Raw genomic sequence first — 23,664 nt, forward strand, 5'->3', positions numbered from 1 at the left:
TATCAACTTGCAAGTGCTCCCACCAAAGAGATGCATGACCCTTCAAGTGGGTACAAGCATACTTCACCTTCCTCTCTTCTGCAGTGTTTTCAAAGTCAAAATACTTCTCCATCTTCGAGATCCAATCCATCAATTCATCTGAATCTAACTTCCCATCATATTCTGGTGGGGTAAAATGAGGTTTAGTGTTCGCCCTACTCAAAACCCTTAAAAACCTTTCCTCCTCTGGATCAACTGCCGGTAGGTTTACTAGTTCTGTCGGGGCTTCTTCTCCCTCATCCTCAACATGTCGGCCTCTTCTCTGGGCTGTCTCCACGGCTTCTAACCGGGCTGCTATTCCTCGCAACATCTCCATTACAGCAGGGTCTGCATTCCCACATGCTCCACCATTCCTAATTCCTTGTTGCGCCATTGATCCACGCTAGTCCTCTGCAATTGCAAGTTGGATCCGCAATCCGCCACCCTACAACAAGATTCAAGACACGCAACCTCCGGAACGAACTTCACTCTGATACCACTTGAAGCAGTCACCAGTGAGGAGGGACCTCGAGGAGATCAGTCCAGACTCCAAACCGGTCAGCAAGAGTTAACACAACGGAAATACACAGATATGATGGAGGCAATGCATAACAGATAGTTTTATTGTATGATAGTTAATTACATCCAACCGGTAACAACCGGGTTACAACATACCAACACACAGGCCTAGTAGAATAGGTCTCACCGGGACCTTGAATCGAAAGATCTATCTTCTAGGCACAGTTCATCTATCTGATACTTCTTTATTCTCTGAGTTGATTCCTTGATTGATTACATTCTAAAGCATGGTTACAAATATATATATATATATCAATCTGAAGGATCTGGTCGGCCCAAAAGGATAAAAACCCTAACGTGCAGAAATGAACGAGGTCGGCCTCCGGAAAATCCAAAGGATGAAACGCAGAAGGTCAGCCACACGCCAAGCAACATCGAGATCAATGTCCAAGGCTCCGCAAGCTTCGGAATGGGTTCCGGAAGATCACCAGAATAGGTCTCAGGCAATCGGTAACAAGAAACTGTCAAGGAAACCGGTAGTGATATCTTGCCGGAAAGTGATCCAAATGAGATGCGGTTAGAAAGCAAGCAAGGTGATCAAGTCTTCAAGAAGAATCCAACTCCACAGGAAACCGGTGTGCCAAAACCGGGACACACAGAAAGGAAAACTGAAACTGCAAACAGAAAAGGAAAATGTTTCTGGTTGATGCAAGATTGTTGTGAACCGGGGATGCTCCTGCATCAATAAAGCACACACACTTCTTCTGGACTACGAAACTTTTTTCTTTTTAAAAAAATGCCTAAACACCAAATAGAATACCAAAAGGAAGAAAGCGATCTGCTACATGAAATACGACACCCACAAAGCAAAAGCAACTCATCGTTTTTAAGCTCATTGTACACCCTGTAAAGTTGTAACCTCCAGCTCTATATACACCACACGAATTTCACACAATCGTTTTTTTAAGAAAAGAAAAAATGTTCCATGTACAGATAGACCCCAACACATAGCCAGCTCGTATCCCAAAAAAACATTTATCGGGCATTCATATATTCCAAGGTATAGCTGCCCAAAGAAAACTAGTATACTTATATTTAAAAAATATATGTAAAATATGCCGAGAGATATCTAATAATAGAAGAGAATCATCTGTAAAACAAATGTTCTTCTAAAATACTAAACACCAAGAATACAAATCCATTAAAGTCCTGCATGCAAAAAGTTGTGAATCTAGCTAGAGACAAGTGGCGAGGGTTCTATTTTATTTGGAGTAATAAAATAACACCTCCACAAAAGCTGAAACATGGCATATTTCATGCATTTACCTGTCATTTGCATGTCAAATTGTTTCAAAAATAAATTTTTGTTTACGGACATTTTGATGTCATTGTAGATGCCTCTCAACATAATAAGGATTTTGACGCAAAAAAAAAAATGAGACACTTCCAAAACAAAATATTCACTTCTTGTAAGTGCATATATATCGCTCAGAAATGATTCTTCTTACCCTTTTATCGGCTTGACCATACACACTCAGCATAAAGACCATGATCTTGGAAAGAAAGTCTTCCCGAAACTGCCGCTACATGCTTCAGCACAAAACGCACATAGAATAAAAACTTTGAAAGCACAACCAGTATCTTCAAAACTATTGAATAGGCATGCTCTGTATTTAAAAGAAAACTCATCCCCTGTCATTCAATAAATGTTATATCAAAAACATTCCAAGTTAAAGTGGAATCAGAAAATAATTAAAAGGCCACAATACCATGCCTTAATACTTCAGTAATTACCCACACCAATACATCAAAGAATGATACTCTCTCAATAATGCAGCTGCCGAATATAGAATTCATAATGTATACAGATTTGATTCAACGTGTGCTGACTGCAGAAGAAGAATGGACTCCCTTATACCACGTGCTCACCTTTTAAAAATCCAAATGATGTGGCAAATAATCTGATAGAACAGCTGACAAAGTGACAAGTAAGCACATAAGCTGCTGATGCAAACACTCAAGCAGCTGAAGCGGCACACACACACACCCAAAGCACGTCAAGCAGCTCAAGCATGTAATGTCCCTACTAGTTAGAGATCACTTCCCTGCAAAACGGACTGTTAGAATGCAACAAAATATATATATTACTAATCTAAATTTGCAATTAAACTTCAATTACTTAATTAAAACTAATCTCAATTCTTAGGTAATAAAAAGGATACGAATGAAGTATTGGGATATGTCCTTAGGCGGTTGTAATGCCTGCCTTCTTGGAACCCATCATGGTTCCAAGCCTTACCAGGGAAATCGATGGATAATTCGATTCCTGTCTTGGATGTAGCATCTTACATCCAAGCCTACCAAGGAAGATCGTCATATATGATCAATTCCTTGCCTTGGATGATACATCTTTTCATCCAAGTCTACCAAAGAGGACCAGCAAGATCCGTCTCTTCTTGGGTGAGCTTCCGACACCCAAGCCTTTAACATATATGCATATGAGTACTCAGTATATATTGCCTACTAGGGATTATCATAATCCCTGAATTAGGCTAAGGGAATTTTCTCCCAATAGCCTCCATCACATAGCCAAATTATTGTTAGTCATATAACCTTTTATATTTCATTATCATTTTTAATCTATAATGTATGCCTGCCTCTACATATTTCTTAATTACTATTATTGATCCTATATACATACAAATATCCTGCATACATACATATATATATTGCTACATATACATGAGACAATATTATTATAAAACTATAACTCTGTCAAAGAGACAGATCCATTATAAACCTATATGTGTGTGTGTGGCACACACATCCACACACATATATATTCTTGTGGTGTAAAACTTAACCACATACCTTTCTTGCAGACTGTTGGCGCAGCTTCCTGTACCTTCCATTTTCCCTTATTCCCCGTCCTTGAATGGATGACGTGTCGTATATATATCTCCTCAATGGAATGAAAGCGTATGTCTTTCCAAGCGGTCATCTTCCTCCCAAGGGTGGCGGTAAGATGACCTTTAATATGATGTGTTTGCCTTTCAGTAAATCGTAATACTTGTAATTTTCCTAACCCCGTGTCTCTCTACTAAGATCGTTGCTTTAGTTGATAATAAGATCGTTCCCTTAATAATTATCATGATTAATCAACCTTTCTTAATTGGACCTTCCCATTATTCATGAACAATTGTTACTTATACAAATCATGCCTTTAATCTTAATCATTGCCTTTGCATTACTAAGTAAATTCGCTGCATTACTGTATGTATTGCCCTTGTAATTTAGTTATCTTGACCTTCCCTTGGGTGGCGGTAAGATAGTATGCTTTTTTATATAACCATTCTTTACTGATCAAAACAAATCGATAATGATCGATGGATACTATTGCTCTGTCATGTTACATCTGCATAATGATATCGATATGGATTGCCTTTACATATGGTCTATATAATAGATGGATATTGTAGTGACTATAGAGATCGTTTTGAATATAAGGGTTCTCTTGACCATCTGCTTAAGGTAATCATGGATATCTACTATGATATGTATGTATATGCATAATATCAATATTATAATCTCTGATTATTGCTAGATCAATGTCATATCTTCAATATGCATCATACTTATTTATTATTTGCCTTGAATTATTCAACCCTTGATAATATGAACGGGTGGATAGCAACAGAGCATATCGAATTACTTTGTCTCAAAACCATCTTAATATTGCATCTTTTTGTCAGCTATACTTGATGCTATGTCTTATTTCCGAAGACAATTTTCTGAATGTATAGATGTATTTTTTTTAGTTTGTTCTTCTTTAGGGTGAAGTCAATCAGTAATTTATTATTTCTAGATTTATTAAATTAAATAAATGATCAATCAACTACTATATCAAATATATTAAATAAATAATCAACTATCAAAACGTCACCATATCAATTGATACGGGGTATGACAGATTGTAATATTTGTTTATAATTTATGTAATATAATTTGATTTAAATATTTCAAGAATATTATTATTGATAAATAAATATCAATTAATAAATATTTATTAGTTTCGAATAATCATTCGTTGATTATATTAATTAATAATATTTTCTCCTATTTAGGTTATATTTAACAATCAAGGTGGGGGACATGACAAAGCACCTCAAGCACGTCAAACAGCTCAACTAGAATTGAGAAAATCTAGTGAATAAACAGTAGCTCGAAAAGCACTTCAAAATCAGTCCAATATTACTTTGAGTAATCCTCTAGTCTGAATGACAGAAGCTTGACAAAAACCACTTGACATCAATGACAAAAAGTCTAACAGAACACAGTTCTTATTACTGACTTCTTGAATCTTGACACGATAAATTGACTTCAAAGTTTAACAACTTATACAGCATATGTCTAACACAAAACTCTCATTACCTTCAATGAGCTCAAGGCAGTTATTTATAAGATCTTTAATAAAAGCTTCCAAGGAAAATAATAATGGAAAAATGCTTTAAAGAAGCTTTAAATCAACCCCAATCTTTATCCTTTGAAAAGAGACAATAATCATTCTAAATAGCCTGAAATGGACTCTTTCATTTACTTTAAATCTGAGTTCTTCTCAAAATAGGTCACCCATGTCAAAGACTGTCCATGATTTGACATCTTTTTGCTTTAATGATTAATCCCTTCTGGAAAACTGAGTTGCTGTTTTTAGCATCGAGGGGGAGTTTCGTCTTGGCAATACCATTAGAAAAGCACCACATCCTTTGAGTATTTGGACTTACTTTTACTGGGCATGACTTTGCAATGTTTTTACCACTCCCTTAATGCCCTGACAGATTTTTTTGGTGCCAATGCCCCATGAGATGTGCAAATTATTTCTCCTCACACTTTTGAACTAGCACAGCTATTCAAAAAGCATGATATTTCACTTGTTTCCTTTAGTCTTTCATGTTAGTCACAGTTTCCTCACTACACCACTTGAATCACATTTTTTTCTGATGGCAACACCATTTAAAATGGTGGTTTTCACTTTTCTTGTTCCCTTTTATAAATTGGCATCGTTCACCATGTCATTGTCTCTTATATCACTATTTCAGATTGGCACAACGTCTTGAAAAGTGCAAAATATCTCTAGTCACATTTTCAGGTTTGCATCACCACCTTGAGTGGCATTATAAACTGGCCTTTACCACTAAAAGGCAGCAACAAGCACTTAACAAGTGTTCTTCTCTTACCATGGGTGCAATTTTGTGTGGTCTCGTGTGCCTTTGCCACTAATGGAGTTGTTTCTAGTTGGCCATGCCACTTGGTTTCAGCAATATTAAAGTGACTTTTTCCTTTGGCAGACTTTCTTTGTGTTCTTGCCACTTCTGGTATGATTTTCTCTGGCTTGAGCCACTAAAAGTGTGCCCCTTGTCATTTTACTTAACTTTTAGTACATGGAGAAGTTTGGATTCACGCTTGCCACCTTTTGACATTGTCTTTTGCTGCCTTTCTTGCTTCAGATTCCAACCCCTGGCATTCTATCCTTATTATGTTGCAGTTCCCAAATCATTGAAAACTTGATCTCTTTCTTTTGGTATTGGTGATCTATGAGCAATCTGCAAATATTGTTAGCTGACAAAAATAGACCAACACTTAAATCACTTGGTAAATTGGTAGGGAGGACAACTTAGCTGACATTGATAATATGACACAATAACGTGGCTATTGACTACAATCCTGAGTTTTGACTAGTGAAGTTTCATACGGGTACCGATATTGGTACTAAAATATTTAAATATAACTGCACACTTGAGTTTCCCTTTTAATTTTAGTAGAATTTTAATTTGTGTATATGCCTTTTTCATTGCATTTGTCACATTTTTCCATGCATTCTCTATGTTGCCTACATTTTACACCACTCTATCTACATAATCTTTGTTGTTTTTGCTTGTAAAAAAATTGCATTACTCCATCTAAAATAAAAGAAAAATAGGCATATTGTTAGACTTTGGTGGCTCAAACAGGTTGCACGTTCACAGTGGTTTCTTCAATTTAATGATTTCAAAGGATTCCTCCTCATCCCCCCTTCCCTTGCCGCCCTCAGTAAGCATGGAAATATCAATAGAGGACAACATAGGTTTAGTTATTAGACTTGTAGATTTGTTCAGAACTAGTTAGCATTTTTTGTACACGGGTTGCAACTTTTGATTGATGTTTGAAATTAATCATGCTTGCACTGTTTGCAGGTAACATATCGATTGATAATAGTGTATTCCTTAAGGGATCTACTTTCAACTTCATGTCTGAGATAGTTTTTCCTTGCGACAGTGCAAAAGAAACACGGCAGGGGACAAGTGAGGATTGCAACCTCGTGAAAGATTTTTGAATTCAATCTACATTGGCTGGATGATATTTAACAAAATAAAACCACAATTAAAACCTTTCCACATAATAGAGTATTGTAAATAGAGACATTCAGGGTGATGATATAAGTGTAAATAACTGCTGTGGCTAGTAAGTTCCTTAAATCAACGGGCATGGTAAACTGTACGCCTATTTAGTTAAAGATATGTACCATAATGTTGTATTATAGCATAGCCACATTGCATTATTTAAACGAGTTATGTTTATTTTATTTTCAAGTCTACTCAGGTATGTGCTAAGTTGTTTTCCAAAGTTTCATCATTTGTTGCATTATTTTGCAAATTTGTGTAAAGTAATTTTGCAAGGTTACCTCGAGGCTTTGTAGGCTCGAGTTTCATCTTAGACAATGTCGCAGGCTGGCCTTCTTTACCTCAACAAAGCCTGTAGAGCAAGCCAGCCAAGGATGTCAATTTTGTGAGCATCCCACTCACTGGTTGGTTTGGCTCAGTGGATTTAATACATTTTTTATTTTCAAGTGTACTTCAATTATACAAATAAATTGTTTTCAAGTACAAGTTTGTTTTATTTTGAAGATGAGTATTCTAGGCAAAAACAAAAAACAAAATTGAAATCTGTACTGATATGAGCACGAGAAACCTTATGCTCTTTTCTTTTCAAGTTTGATGTATTTTTTTGGAATTGAAAAACACGGTTTTTTCAAATTTTCTAAGTGAGCTAGTGGATATTACTTGGCTCGAGACTGAATTTGAACGTGTGCCCTTTGTCTGGTAATTCTTATCGCAATCAGTCAGTGTGAAGCAGTGGACTTGAGTTTGCTGTATCATTAGCAGTCAAATTAATATTAGTTAATGTACTCTTGAAAGAACAGTTTGTATAATTGAAATTTTAATATAACTTATGCGGTCTTTATGAAAATTTTCTCTATGCAAGCCTAGTGAATGTCTGAATGTCTGACTGCTAACATAAAGTTTTGGACTTGTAGTGTTTTGAATCGGATCAACTAGTAAGAGACACTTGTCCGGTGAAGGTTTTGGGTTCATCGTCATTGCATCACCTTATAAGACTCACAATTTGGGTTTTAATTGTGGTTGGCAACACTCTAAATTGCAGAAACTTGATTGTCTTTTATTTCAAATCAAAGAAGTCAATTGTTATGGTATAGTGTCATCTTCTCAAGCATAATCAGTTTGAGAACAATTAGCCTATTTTTTAAGTTTTCTCGTAGGTTAAGGGAGAACTCCAACTTTTCTTGGAGAGCACATGATTGATCATCTAGGAATAGTGTGATTTATTGCTAGAAAATAGAAGAATATAATGTCAATCTTCTTTGTTATTAAGATGTAGATATACATTCTTAGACTAGCATTCTCTATTGCTATAAATCTAATGGCAAGGTCCATTTTGTTCTAAGGGGTCATTTGTGACACTTTCCCCATAAAACCACCATGGTTAACACCCAAAAGGGTCTTTTTTAGAATCATTTTCGAACCCTAGATATACAAAAATGATCACAAGTATGCAGACCCCAAAAATCTACAACTCTCAACCTATGCAACATACCTCATACCCAAACCCTCTCAAAATATGCAGCACGCTTGTTTTGTTTCTTTTTTAATCAAAAACATATCTCATACCTTAAGATGTCTAAAATCTATCCAACATTGTCATGGCTTTTAACTTTGCATAATGTATACTCAAATAAGGTTAAAACCACAACATGTATCTTTCACCTCTCAACTACAACCATGGGTATGTTACCACTTGTTAAGAAATTACCAAGTTGATCAAACCATTTCCTACATAACCAAATGAGGAAAAAGCATGCTTACAAGCTTAGAGAATAACAATACTATAAATATCAAAGATACATTACAAAATATATGCCCTACGAAAACCCTCAAGAGAGAAAAGACAAAACTCCAAAGTGTCCACACTCATTCTATTATTTGGTAATGAAAGTATCACAACGAATTTTATAGAGTCTTGATGAATACTTTTGAAACATCAAGCTACTCCAATGCATACTCCATTTGTCCAAGAATGTAACCACATGTCACATGCCATGTTTCACATATGCACTCACAAAAATAGATCAATACTGTAATATGAAAAAATGATGAGGGGAGATCAAGTGGAAAGATTCACTCCCCTCAAAAGAGGGATGAAAGTTTCACAAAGGATTCCCTTCAATTTTTCACACATTACATTCAAAAGAAGGGTTGAATTCACTAGATCCAATCCCCAATTGTAAGAGATTGAATATTAAGTGAATTGCAGTAAATTTGGAAAGTATTGGGAAAGTAAATTAACCCTCTTGTGTAATAGATTAGTTGAATTAAGTAAATTGAGACTAAGTGTAGAAATGACAAAGAAACGATTATATCTTGAGATAGAGATGCGGGATAAAGTTGTGCACCTGGAATTAGCAATAGAATGTCAAGATGAAGCTTCCCTGCAAATCTGAGCAAAAGTTGCAGGGACCGTGTGTAAGTTATGCACGGTCCTTCAAAAACTCTACACACCGAAAAGGGTTTTTTTGTCTCTGAAAATGAAGCTTAAACCTGCAATTACAGCCATGCACCTGCAACATCCACACAAAAAAGAGAGGGAAATGTTGTTGGGATTGGGGGTTTGCCCGTTTTGGAATTAACCAAGTGGTTGAAAAATGTTGCAAGTAAATAAAGGGAAGTGTCTGAAGTAAATCCACTTCAAGGTGGGGATGTAATTGAAAGGTTGATACCTTTGTAGATGAATTTGCTTGAATGGATATGTGAAATAGGATGTCTTGAATGTTGATAGAAATCTCCTCTTCAATGGTTGAATCATTGTCTTGGATGCAACACCTAGCCTTGTAAGGAGACTTGAAATGCTCAATGTTTGAATGAATGCTTAAATGCTTGCACTTGATTTCGCTTATTACTTATTTTCACTTATGATCGACTTTGCTTATTTCCGCTTCTGCAAATATGAGGGGAAGTGCTCCTTTTACACTTGCCAATTAGGGGGTTTTAGATAATTTTTCGTCTTAGGCCGACATAGGAAAACTTTTCCCACTCAACAATTAACAAGCTCAATGCAAGGGGGGACCAAAGGGAGTCCAAAATAGGGCTAGGGCAAGGGCGCCACGCCCCTATCCTGCCCTGATTTAGGACAGACAACAGCAAAAGGCAGTGCAGAATGATAGAAAATGCAAGTTTTTTATGGCATGAGCATGTTTCGAGTCTCCAATTAGGCTTAGGGATTCATCTACTAATGCAAAGACTCAAATGCGGTCGAAAATTGCAAGGGTTGCAATTTGATGACACTACATTTAGCCCCCACTTTAGTAGGAGTATAATTGTAGGCCAATACTATCGGTAAAGTACAAGGAGAAAAGATTGAAAGACTTTTACCACATCAAGGAGGCAAGATACACTAAGTCCCCAGTGAACTAAGGGTCTTACGACTTCGATTGACAAAGTAAAAGGGAAGATCAAGAGGGAGAACCATGACTGCAAATAGTAAAGATCCCCTCACTATGAGTCATGAAAAGAAAGGATACCAAAAATTACAGAGCAAAGCCAAAGTCCGCTAAGTAACTTTAAGTATCAAGAAGGAAAATATGAGCAGAGTGTATGCCCCCACGTTAAAGCGATCGCGCACACCTTATCGGAAGCGATTGCTTTAAGGTAGGATACACCTCAGAGAGAGAAAGATAGGGAGCACATTATCGCAAGGATTTAGCCCCCAATCGAGGAATAAACCCAAGGATAATGAACACAAAACACCAAGCATGAGGTGGCTTCCCTTTCCTCGGGATTAGTATGTTGTATGATAACTCATATATATATATATGCATAGAATAGTCCTCATTCCCCGAAGAAAGGAAACCATCTTGGAAGAAAGGGAACACATGTGTTTTTTGAGTCAACATGAAAGAGACCAAAAGAGATCCCAATGCTTTGCATCGTCCTCAAGTAGACATCACTAGGGACAATAGATAGAAGAATGGGGATACACATAGAAGAATGGTCACAAAAGAGCAAGAAAGGAGAGAGGTGGAGAATCTATGATACTAATGAAGCTAGTCTAGCACGACATCCACCTCCCAATCTTGCTGATCATTATTTCGGGAAGGCGGGAAACACATCAGAGGAGCGACATCGAACACAGCAAATGGAGCTATCACAAGATCCAAACAAGGACTATGCTCATGTGCTAAGTCACTTTGTTTGTTTCTAGGAGCTAGGATTAAGGCTTTTGAAAATTCTGCAGATAAATGTTTGTCAACATCAACATATTCTTATTCATTATCAAAAGCATTAGGAGTTGTATTTCCATTATGAATAACATTTTCACCTATTTCTTCATCAAGATTTATAAAAAAATGAGCTCTAACATGAATAGAAGTAAAACCATCACATGTTTTTTGCAGCTTGTGATTTGGAGATTTAGGTTCAACATCTTGCTTAGGAGAAAATGGAATCATGTCAATTGTTGGTGTTTTGGGAGATTGAATAGTTTGAGAAACAACTTCACAAGCTCTAGCACGACGTTTTCGTCGACGTTCTCTCGCAAAACAATTCCATCTAGTCTTAGCAGAAAGCTGGGAAGATTGAGGTATATTTGTTGAAGGAGGAATGTTCTCATCTTTGGTAGTTGGATGGTTAGGTTGAGGTCTTTTAGGTTGGACAAGAGGAGATGCAGGTCTCTTCTCTCTATAAGAGGAAGGAGGTGGAACTGCACCATATAAAGGAAGAATGTTTGGTGTAGGAAGGAGACCAGGTCCATTATGAGGAGGAGGTATAGGTCTAACCTTATGAGGAAAATTAGTGTTCTTCTTAGGAGAAGGCATGGTTTCATCTATAGGAATAGGTTGGGAATCCTCCTTAGGAGGAAGATTAGTTCTATCTGTTAGGGGAAGAACTTCATCTTCAAGAATGATGGGAATATCAAGTGATGGAGTTCTAGGTTGGCTTAAGGATAAGATCATATCTTTCTTTGATTTTTTATAAGATTGAAAGAGAGCATCACTTCTTGGTGGAAGAGACCCAAATTGTTGAGGCCAAAAGTAATCAATAGGAACACCCGGGCTTCTTTCGGTTGGTCGAAATAAGCTATGGTTGACAATTATGATTTCTCCATTGTGGGGAAATTTCAAACACTTACGTATTGGAGAAGCAATAGCCTTCATGGAAGATAGCCAAGGATAGCCTAACTTCACACAGAATTGTTCATATGAAGGAATGATAACAAAGTTGACGTCTATAGATTTAGCATGAACCTCAATAGGAAGTGTGATAGAACCAATAGTAGGACAAGAAAATCCATCAAATAACTTAACGACCACATTAGTATCATCATAGATTAGTTGATGCAAATGTAAAGTATAAAGATATTCTTCAGTGATGGCATTAACCATGCAAGAGGGATCAATAAGTACACCACAACAAGGTTTGCCTTGGATCTTCACAACTATGTATAAAGGGCCATTAGGTGCCTTAATGGTCTCACTAGGATCAAATGTGATACATGGATCCTTAGGTGTTTCTTGTTTCTCTACCAAATTAACCACATTTTGAGCTGTAAAAGTGAAATCAGTGGGAGAGAAAGAAGTGTGTTCAATCTCAATCACATTAGAGGTATGAGAGGGTAAAGGATCAGTGAAAATCTTAAGATTTTGATTAGGAGGAGCTACTAATTTGTTTCCCTTATCATTCACACCTGCCACAGATATAGTATTATTATCAATCAAGTCTTGAATCTCACATTTTAATGCAAAACATTTTTTAGTATCATGACCAGGTTGACGATGAAATTGACAAAAAGAATTATTATCAAAGTTAGGTGAAGTTGCTTTAGAAGGATCAACTGGTTTTGTTGGAGGAAGTTTGATAACATTTCTTTGTAACAACTGAGACATGATGTTATACAAAGATTCATTCAAATGAGTAAATTCTTCCTCTCTTTTGAAAAATTTAGAAATAGGAGGCACACCTGTTGTAACATTCACATTGTTGTTGTTGATGGTGTCATTGAATTTGATAAAGCCTTTGTTTGGTTTGAACTTTGCAAATGGTTGTTGAGCACTTTCACGCATATCACTCGGAGCCATAGGAGTAGATTGCTCCATTTGACTCACAGTCAGTTGATAATTGTGAAGTGTTGCGCACAACTATGTAAAGGAAGTAAAATCAGAAAAGAGAATTTTTTTCCTAATGTCTTTTTGCAAATTAGAAATGAAAATTCTTTGAATATCATTATCAGGCATTGAAAAAGAGATTTGAGAACACAAATGCTTTTATCTACCAATGAAATCAGACACTTTTTCTTTAACACCTTTTTTACAATGCATTAAATTAGTCAAAGTGATTTTCTTAGTCAAAGAACAATACCATTGTAAAGCCTTATCTCTTAATGTTCTAGTAAACAATTTGGCAAGCAATCTTTGATCATGAGTAAAGTCAATACACAAAGTTTAGAATGTTTTGACATGTGTTAAAGGATCACCTTGTCCATTATAGAGTTCCAATTGAGGGACTTCAACATGTTTAGGAGGGATATCTCTAACAATATCAAGAATAAAGTGGGCTCGCAACACCAATTGTGGGCACACTAAACTTGGATTGACTCATTGAAGCAATTTGTTGTTGCAATGAAGACACAGTTTGAGAAAGGTTATTAATGGTTGCTTCGATTGAAGAATTTATGTTAGACATGTTTGATTGAGAAGGTGGTGTGATATTATTTAAAAAAGACATTGACTGAAAATAAGGTGGTGTGACACTATGGTAATTAGGCATAGGTGATGAGTGGGTAGGAAATGGGACACTACAAGGACCCTCGTGTCACATTGATTGGTTGAGAGACAATAGGAATACTCATTGAAGGCATAGATAAAGATGGAGAATTGAATGAAGAAGAGGGATTGCCCCCATGACTAATGGTTGTAGGTATGACATTTTGAGTTGAAATAGCCATGATGTTTGAAGTGAAAGTAGGAATACTAGCCATAGAAGTGGTCAAAGGGATGGAATGATTGGTTTGTGTAGGAGGTTGTGAATAACCTAAGTTCTCAACACAACTCTTCATAGGCATAACATTAGAATCAACAATGTGAGCAATACCACGCAATATATCAATTCCATTCTTATCACTTTGAATCATGTGTTTTAGACCTTCAATTAATGGAAGAGCTTCACTATTAGGATATTCTTGGGACATCCATTGTTGGAAATTGTCAAATTGATTGTCCAATTTTGAAATTTGATCTATGGAAACTCTAGTTAAAGCTACTTCTTCATCATGGGAATCATCAATTGGGTAGGTAGCGATATTATTAGGATGGCAATAATTAGCAATATCCTCATTATAGAAGTCACTCAAATTAGGCTCCATCTCTTTAGGAATTAAACCTTGGGAAGCCTTAATTCTAATGCTTCATCTAACGAGGATAGTATAGGTAGGACTAATAGTTGTAAAACTCATGCACTAGAGGGAAAAATTTGAATTTTGAATTTTGGGAACAAAGTTTGCAAAATTGAATAATGCAAAATTCAAGAAAATGATGATTATACAATTTGAACTTTGTGGATAGAACGAATGACATAATCTCCAAGAAAGATTTATAATTAATAAAAAGAGATTGAAATTTAAAATTAGGGCCAATGGGATACCACTTAATTTTAAATTTCAAATTGACACAATTAAGATCTTAAAATTAGGTCAGATTATAATTATCCACTTAATTTTAAATGTTTCCTTGAAAGTTGCAATGTTGAAATTAGGAAGTGTTTTCGATTTTAAAGGGATCAAAATTTGACAAAATCAGCCAATTCTCTAGATTTGAGCAATTAAATACAATCATAACAGTCTCCCGAAATTTCGGGAAAAAAGTCAGGGACCGTGTGTAAGTTATGCACGTTTCTCCCAACTTTTTCGAAAATTTTCAAGGATGAAAACTACAATGATTTGAAAGCTAACCCCAAAAAATTGATTGATTTTACGATCTCTAAATAGGTGAAATTAATGTTTGAATGTTGAAACAGGACCCTATTAAGGTTTTGGAAAAAGATAAGAAATCGAATTGCAATTTTGAAAAAGGTCAAACCTAATGGATATGGTCACCTTAAATAATATTTAGAAAACTGAAATTGATTGAAATTGATTGAAATTTGCACAAAATCCAATAAATTTGAAAATTAGGGTTTTAGGACCAAACCATTGAATTTTGAAATTTTGAATTTTGGGAAAAGGAGGCAAATTGAAAATTTGAATTTTAGGCAAGAAGACAAGTTTGAAAATAGTCACAAATCTGAAAATTAAATGTAAATCCAATTTTTGTACAAGTTCAAGTTGATGTTTGAAAATTAGGGTTTTGACAATTAACCACTTAATTTTGTAAATTTGATTTGCAAATTGAACAAGACAATGAAAGAATTGAATTTGACAAGCAATGTAATTTTCACATCTAAGATAATAGATAGAAATTTTTGTAAAATACAAGCTTAATTTCAATTTTAGCAATTAGGATTTTGAATGATTTAACCACTAAGTTTGTGTAAATTACAAGAAAATAAATTTATAAATGAAAAGTATGCAATAATTTTCAATGTAAAGCATGTAAGATGTCGGGTTCACCAAAATGTAATATGAAAAAAATGATGAGAGGAGATCAAGTGGAAAGCTTTACTCCCCTCAAAAGAGGGATGAAAGTTTCACAAAGGATTCCCTTCAATTTTTCACACATTACATTCAAAAGAGGGGTTGAATTCACTAGATCCAATCCCCAATGGTAAGAGATTGAATACTAAGTGAATTGCAGTAATTTTGGAAAGTATTAGGAAAGTAAATTAACCCTCTTTTGTAATAGATTAATTGAATTAAGAAAATTGAGACTAAGTGTAGAAATGACAAAGAAATGATTATATCTTGAGATAGAGATGTGGGATGAAGTTGTGCACCTGGAATTAGCAATAGAATGTCGAGACAAAGCTTCCCTGCAAATCTGAGAAAAAGTTGTAGGGACCGTGTGTAAGTTATCCACAGTCCTCTGAAAAATCCGCGCGTCGAAAAGGGTTTTTCCATCTCTGAAAATGAAGCTTAAACCTGCAATTACAGCCGCATACCTGCAACCTACACACAGAAAAGAGAGGGAAATGTTGTTGGAATTTGGGGTTTGCCTTCGGGTCAAACCCTATTTTTGAATTAACCAAGTGGTTGAAAAATGCTACAAGTAAATGAAAGGAAGTGTCTAAAGTAAATCCACCTCAAGGAGGGGATGTAATTGAAAGGTTGATACCTTTGTAGATGAATTTGCTTGAATGGATATGTGAAATAAGGTGTCTTGAATGTTGATAGAAATCTCCTCTTCAATGGTTGAATCCTTGTCTTGAATGAAACACCTAGCCTTGAAAGGAGATTTGAAATGCTCAATGCTTGAATGAATGCTTGAATGCTTGCACTTGATTTTGTTTATTGCTTATTTTCGCTTATGATCGACTTTACTTCTTTCTGCTTCTACAAATAGGAGGGAAAGTTCTCCTTATATACTTGCCAATTAGGGGTGTTTAGATAATTTCTCGTCTTAGGCCAACATAGGAAAACTTTTCCCGCTCAACAATTGACAAGCTCAATGCAAGGGGGGGACCAAAGAGGGCCCAAAATAAGGCTAGGACAGGTGCGCCATGCCCCTATCCTACCCTGATTTAGGACAGGCAGCAGTAAAAGGCAATGCAGAATGATGGAAAATGCAAGTTTTTGATGGCATGAGCATGTTTCGGATCTCCAATCAGGCTTAGGGATTCGTCTGCTAATGCAAAGACACAAATACGGTCGAAAATTGAAAGGGTCGCAATTTTATGACGCTTCAAATACAAATGACAACTCACTCAACCAACCAACGAGAAAACCCATATGTTGGCCTTGTCATTATCAACCCACTAGAGAGTGAGGTTTTTTAGACCCCTTAACCCCCTTTAATGTGTGTGTTTGTGTACATATACATACATATGCATACATATATGTGTATTAGTGTAGAGGTGAGGATTCAAATTCACTAGTCTAAACATGTAAACTAGGAATGAAAACTATTCACATCAACTCACATTGGGGAAATAACCAATAGGCCACCTACAAACCCTTGGGAGAGCTAGGCACAATGATTGGTTATTTCCTGTGCTCTGCTATAAATTGATAAGATAGAATGATGAAATGTAAGAACTAAACCTAATGATACAAAACTGACAATAATCAACATAAATAGTAAGCTGTGAATAATCTAAGGAACGGGTCTAGAAACAAGGATTAGAAGGAACCTATGACTATAATTTAGCCTAAAAATGTTGGACTATGTAGCTAGGCACCCTAGTTTAGTCTTCGGGCTAGAACAGGGTTAAAGAGAGAGCAGGGTGCTAATCTTCCAAAATCAAACATTGTTTGAGCATAACCAAGCAACCTCAAAAGCAATGAAAGATAATCACCAAAGTGAGCCCCAAATGAGCATGAAATTGTATGATGGTACAATTTACAACACTACATTTAGCCCCCACTTTAGTGAGAGTATAATGTTACACTCATACTCTTGGTAAAGTACATGATAGCATCAAAAGGCTTTCACCAAGACATTAAAGAGATAAAAAACACCAAGCCCCCAAGGATTTAGGATCAACATTTAGTGTATAAGTGGCTATGATGGAAGATGTATATGTAGAATATGATGCAAAGATTTAGGAATAGGCATGGAAGGCTCAACTCGATTTGGAAGATTCGAATGTTCAAGCACTGTGGCACAACTTTTCAATGTCATTTTTTTGTCATCCACAACTATGTGAGTTATACCACATAACACTTCCACACCATTTTCATCATTTTGAATCAATCTTTAAACCTCAAACTAAGGGGATTGCCTCTCCACCAAAGTGTTCTTAACTCACAGATTGTTGAAGCCCTTCCAATTTCTTGTCAAGCTTCCACACTTCTTCATTTGACACTTGAGTTAAAGAACCATCTTCATCATGAGAAGCATGAAGGGAAGGATTGTCAACAATGTTAGGCATATTAGGTGCTAGATTGAAAGAAGAGGATTCACCCAAGCTCTTAGAGAATAAGTTAGTCAACTTAGGCTCAACACCCTTAATGTGTAAAACCTTGGGAAGACATAAGTCTATAACTACTTCTCACCAAAATATTGGATTCAGGACAAGTAATAAAACTCATACACAAAGAGGGCAAAGCTAATGAAATGGATTTATGCTCATGATACTTCTTATATAATTGTAAATGATAATGAAAACAATTATAGCAAAAGAAGTGATTAAGCAATGCAATATCCCAATGAAATGATCAATTAGCCACATAATTAAGCAAAAGGAATTATAGAAATGATAGATTGTAGAAATTAATGGGGTTCACTAGTCTAAACATGCAAACTAGGAATTATACTCATTCACATTAACTCGCATTGGGGAAATAACTAATAGGCATAACTACAAACCCTTGGGAGAGTTGGGCATAATGATTGGTTTACTTCCTTGTAATGCTTTGATGTGAATTGATATGATAGAATGATGAAATGTAAGAACTAGGTATACTGATGCAAAATTGAAAGTAATTAGCGTAAATAATAAGCTATATAATGATATGAGACTTCGAGAAAAAATCTGGAAATAAGGATAAAAAGGATCACGTGTCTAGAATTTGAACCTGAAAGTGTTGGACTATGTGTCTAGGCATCCTAGTTTTGAAGGTGTCTAATGCAAATATCGAGAACAGATTGGGGATCAAGATGTCACTTAGAATATCTCCTTGAAATTTCATTAGAAAAGTGTCAAATATTCAGATTTTTATGCTTCTTCTGAGTCTCGATCTCTTTTTCTTAATCTGCACTTTCTGAATCTATAATCCTCTATCAAATCTGAAATCTACACACATGGGAGAGGAAAATGGTGTTGGGTGTAAAGTAATTTGCTTAGGTCAAACCTCGAGTTGGAATTTACCCTATAATGATAATAAAGAGAAAGCAAGAGCTTACCCTTGTAGGGCAAACACTAGATCTGAAATGAAATGTTGAATTGAAATTTTATACCTTTGCTTCTGAATCTCCTTGTCTTAAAGTGTTCATTAAAGGTTGATATTTCTAGGTGGAAGATCATGCATGCCTTCACATAAACTTGATTATGAATGTCATCTTGAATGCTTTAAAATTTGAATACTTGATCTCTCCTTCACTACCTTGAAGATGTTTGATTGCTTGTTCACTTGAATTGCTTGATGTAAATTAAATTCCTCGAGGAGCGATGTTTCAAATTGTTACCCACCTTCGCAACCAACCCATTGATAATGCCAAATGTCATGAAGTTCATATTCATCGCCCAAATCCTTTAGCTTCTATAGTTCTTGAAACCTGTGATCGGTCGATAAAGCCTTTAGGTGTCAAGTCTTGTTTATTTTCAAAAGGGACCCCACCCTGCCTTATCGCTCTATCGCCTCTCGATGGAAGTTGTCCTTTTGTTTTGTCACACAGTCTCATTTTGTCCGATACTCTGACTCCCGATAATGCAATGACAATGGGTCCCTCACGAGTTACATATGATCGATTGCACAATAGGTTTCTTCTCACACACACTTTCTTTTCTATTATGCATTTCTTGAAGGACGCAATCACCTAATGCTCTGATATTGATGGCTCTAAGATCGGTGATCTACATGATTACGCCAGTCGAATGCTTTTCTGAAATGGGTAATAAATGGGACAATTAATAAAAAGGTTCATTTCAAATCCCAAGATGGTAAAGCAACCACCAAAGCCAAGTGATTAATTACTCGAGGGTTCCATATATTTGTCAACCTTGCTCATGCATTTGGTATTCAAAAAATTTCAAAGAATTGAAGGTCAATCTAGCGGAAGCACAAAACCATGTTTAGAAATTGAAGGTGTATGTGTTTAAAATTGTTAACATTTCTGGCTTTCTTGTTGATATAATATAGGTGAAGCTCGTCTACTCGACATTCATGAGAACCTTCTTTAATTATAGTTCTTTCTTGTTTTATTTCAATTCAAGCTTTCATCCACTTTTAGAAACCCTAGCATTTCTGCACTCAATTTCTATGGTGCCTAAAACCCCTTAGCCTATAGAGAATAGACTAGATTCTATCAAAGATATAGAGGTCCTCCCATTCAAAGTACATGACATCAATAAGAGGTTGCAAAATTCAGAAGTCTCCCATTATATAGAAGGTCATTGAGTCTGCATTATCTTAGGCTAGCAGTTACCCCTCTTCTATTGCATGTCTCGAATCAGTCTTTTCATGTGTACAACATTATCATCCTCATTCCCAGGAAATACGGGGTGCAAATTAAAATGTGATAGCTAAGATAGACACAAACAACATTTCCCTTGCCATGCAGATTCCAGAGAGAGAAGGACAGATGGATTTGTCCTTTCAGTCAGGATGGGAATATTATCACAATCAGGTAGATTGGTGTTTGGATACAATTGCTAAAGGGTGGTTGAAAGTTGTTTGACCTAGAAAGTCTAAGTTACCATCTCGGATTAAAAAAGAACTTTTTAGGGATTATATCGTCGATATTATTGTGTTGTTGTACTAAGTGGTCGGTCGACCCAGAGTGGAATTTTTCAAAGAATGGATGTGCCACTTTATCCTTACTGTCTATGATGATGAAAATCAAATTAACTGGACAAGGTTAATATGTGATTCTCTTCACGAATAACTTGTTAAGTTCAATAATAGAAAGCAATTTCATTTGTGCTTCGTGCTTCTGTATGTAATAGTTGATGGAAGAGTTTCTTTGCCAGGTTTGAGACAAGTTGGTAATCTTTCAGATGGTGTCCCCATTTATAATTGTTTTCCTCGGCTGCAAAATGGAGAGGGTATGAGAAATTTCTCTCGTGTATATGATGCTTTTCTCATGACAGTCATCAGAGAAATTGAAGGAAACCCTGAAAAGAGAATGTTGGAGGAGGCTATGGTAGTAATCCAAATGTATGAAAGTTTTTACATACAATTCAAGAGTTTTTCATACTTAAGAGTTGGAGGTTATGAAAAATCCCCATTGAATCTCCCCAGGTATGCCTCAGACTACCTTGTATTTTTGGAGCTATGCCACCAGATGGATTTTGTCAATATCAAGTATGTTCAAATGAGGAAGAAGTGTTATTCTTTTCCCCTCAACTTGTCTCACTTTTCCTGCAAAAATAAAGAATCTGCAAGGTTTTCTAATAAACTTATAGCTGACCTCGATCTTCATTCTCTACCCATGAGGACTCACTTTGACAGTAAGGGTAATGTCAGAAAGAATTTCTATGGAGTTGCTCATTATGCCCATGTCCCTAAGTTGGAAGATTTTTGGGAAGATTGTGGTGACGAGAACAAAATTTTCAAAAGAGGTTTCATGCAGCTCACTTTGAACCAGTTGTTGAATTTTAATATCATTTTTGATATTCTTGAGAATGTAACAGAGGATAATTCAAACCTAATAGATATTTCATATCATAATGTCACTATACCCCCTTTTCAATGGCCTGAAAATGAAGAAGAGATGAGTATCAAAGACAAAACTTCTCAAGTTGTGGATAGCTCATGGGTCTGGCTGAATTGTGCAATCAAAAGTCGCTCTGGTTCTTCTTCATAGAAGGGAACAGCCAAGGAAACCAGCACCACCTCTCAATCTTCTCCTAAGGTGATGGGAAAGATAGCAATGGAAACAAGTGAATCTCAGGCAGACTCATAGTCTAGTGGAAATGATGACCCACCTGAGCAGAACCAAAAGCCGAAGTTTGTTTGAGAGGAAGGCACCATAACACCGCCCAAGAAGAAAAGGACAACTCTGTGGATTAGCTTCGGTGAAGAGGACACTCAATTTCTTCATCAATTGGGAAAGCAAAATCCATTAGTTTCCTTGACTGATGACGAAGTCCCCCAGACTCCTCTTCCTGATGCATCTATGATGACACTTGATAACACTACCAATACATTGTCCGTGAAAATTCTAGTGAATACCTCATAGACACCATGTCTTAAGAAAGCAATCAGGAAATAGAAGAAGCAATACTCGCTCGCCACTGAAATCAGGATTGATACAGTAACGCGTCTGTTAGGGGAGATGCCAAAACCTAAAAAGGCAAGGTGAACGGCTAGGATGATTGTAGATCCCCAGACGGACCACCGTGTCGTAGAGATTGTTTATCCTAATGTTGATAAAGATGTATAGGACAATAGAGAGGGGGAGTTTAATGTAAGCAAGATTTACATGGGACCTAAAATGACAGAGGGAGACATATATCATGCTAAACATTCTGTCAGTGTTCTAGCTAGAAGAACCAAAGCCACAAAAAAGAAAAATCAAGAGTTGGCACAATATGTTGATGTCCTTACTTCATTCAATCTACCTATTCAACTGAAATTCTTGCTACTAGTTCATCTTTAGGGTTGTTGATTACAAAACTTATCAACTGCAATAAATTGGAGATTGTTAAACGCTCACAGACCATCACCAAGGTAGTTGGCAGCTGGGCTAGTCAAGTAATTGTTAAAGGGTTATCATTTATCGAGCATGGTCTAATAAATTATGACACTCTGAATCAGATGATAGATGTCCATCGAGTCGAACTACAAAGAACAAAGAAAGAAACTCATAGACTATCCACATCCCTCCTAGAAATGAGGGAGGTAATCAAGTTGCCTCAAGCTATCTTGATTTTTAAGCATATTATTGGAAACTCTGATGCAAAAGACATCGCCACTTGGACCGAGATGCCGGAATGGAAACACCACATTGCAAGTGAACTTCAATCACAACTCACTACTTTCGTAGTCCAAAATACAAATCTACAACGAGACTTGAAAAGTGTCTTCGATACAATTGGTATCAACATACTTGGCACTGATGGGAAGGGGTTGATAGAAAAAGAAATAGTGAAGAAAACTTTTTGTCAAAAAGTGGAGGATAGTCTCTCTACAACCAATGCAATCCCTAAGTCATTGGAATGCCTAAAGGATGCAATGGCAGTACTAAATTCAGCTTATGAGGAAATTCATGATGTCACTATAGAGCTTATCTCTTGTTCTATCCAGCTATAGAGCTTACAGGAAGAAGGTGAATCCACAGGTGGCGCAACAATTACAGGGTAATGCAATGGACACAATAGTAGCAAGTCAAGAGGCAGATGATGATGATGAGGAGGAGGAGTTGGAAGATGAAGAAGTGGATGGGGGCATTGTTGTTTGATTTATTGCTTAATTAGTTTTCTTATCTCTGATCTTGCTCTTGAACTATTGGTCCTGGTGGACAGTTTATTTGATTTTTAAGTTTAAACTTTCTTTAATCAATTGTCTCCAAGAAATCATTATCTTTGATTAGTTAAGTTAAACTATATATAGATGGTTGGAACCATAATGAAGGGTTTGTAATTTTCCAAAAAAGAGGGATACATTGAATTAACAATAATTTTGCATGTTTTAAGAAAGAAGAGGAATTTATGTTTGAAAGAGACTTGGTGTTGTTTCAATTAGAGTTCTAATTTTGTTAGATGTTATCATCTTGTCTATATCTGAATGATTCATTGAATGTTTTGAATGGGTTTCCTGTTTCAGACTTTGTGATGTGATGAAGAATCATTTTATACATTATTATGAATTCAAATCAAATATTCTATGAGTTGTTGTTAATGATCTTTTATACATAGTGATCATTCTTTGGTAGAAATATTTGTATGAATTCTAATGAATGATTTGAGTTTGAAATATATGGCAATTGAT

General features: G+C 36.1%; 1 protein-coding gene across 4 annotated transcripts in view; it reads left to right on the top strand.

Annotated features, from left to right (window-relative positions):
• LOC131076011 (uncharacterized aarF domain-containing protein kinase At1g71810, chloroplastic) overlaps positions 1-7,218 on the top strand; it is a 291,860-nt gene extending 284,642 nt beyond the window's left edge. For all 4 annotated transcript variants that reach the window (XR_009359117.1, XR_009359118.1, XM_059213057.1 and 1 more), the window contains one exon: positions 6,768-7,218. Coding sequence is in view for 1 of the 4 variants with exons in the window: in XM_059213058.1 (XP_059069041.1) it covers positions 6,768-6,833 (66 nt within the window). In the remaining 3 variants the exon portion in view is untranslated. The remainder of the gene's footprint in view (positions 1-6,767) is intronic.
• The last annotated feature ends 16,446 nt before the right edge of the window (positions 7,219-23,664 follow it).

The sequence above is a fragment of the Cryptomeria japonica genome, chromosome 10 (genome assembly GCF_030272615.1).
Source record: "Cryptomeria japonica chromosome 10, Sugi_1.0, whole genome shotgun sequence".
Classification (NCBI taxonomy): Eukaryota; Viridiplantae; Streptophyta; class Pinopsida; order Cupressales; family Cupressaceae; genus Cryptomeria; species Cryptomeria japonica.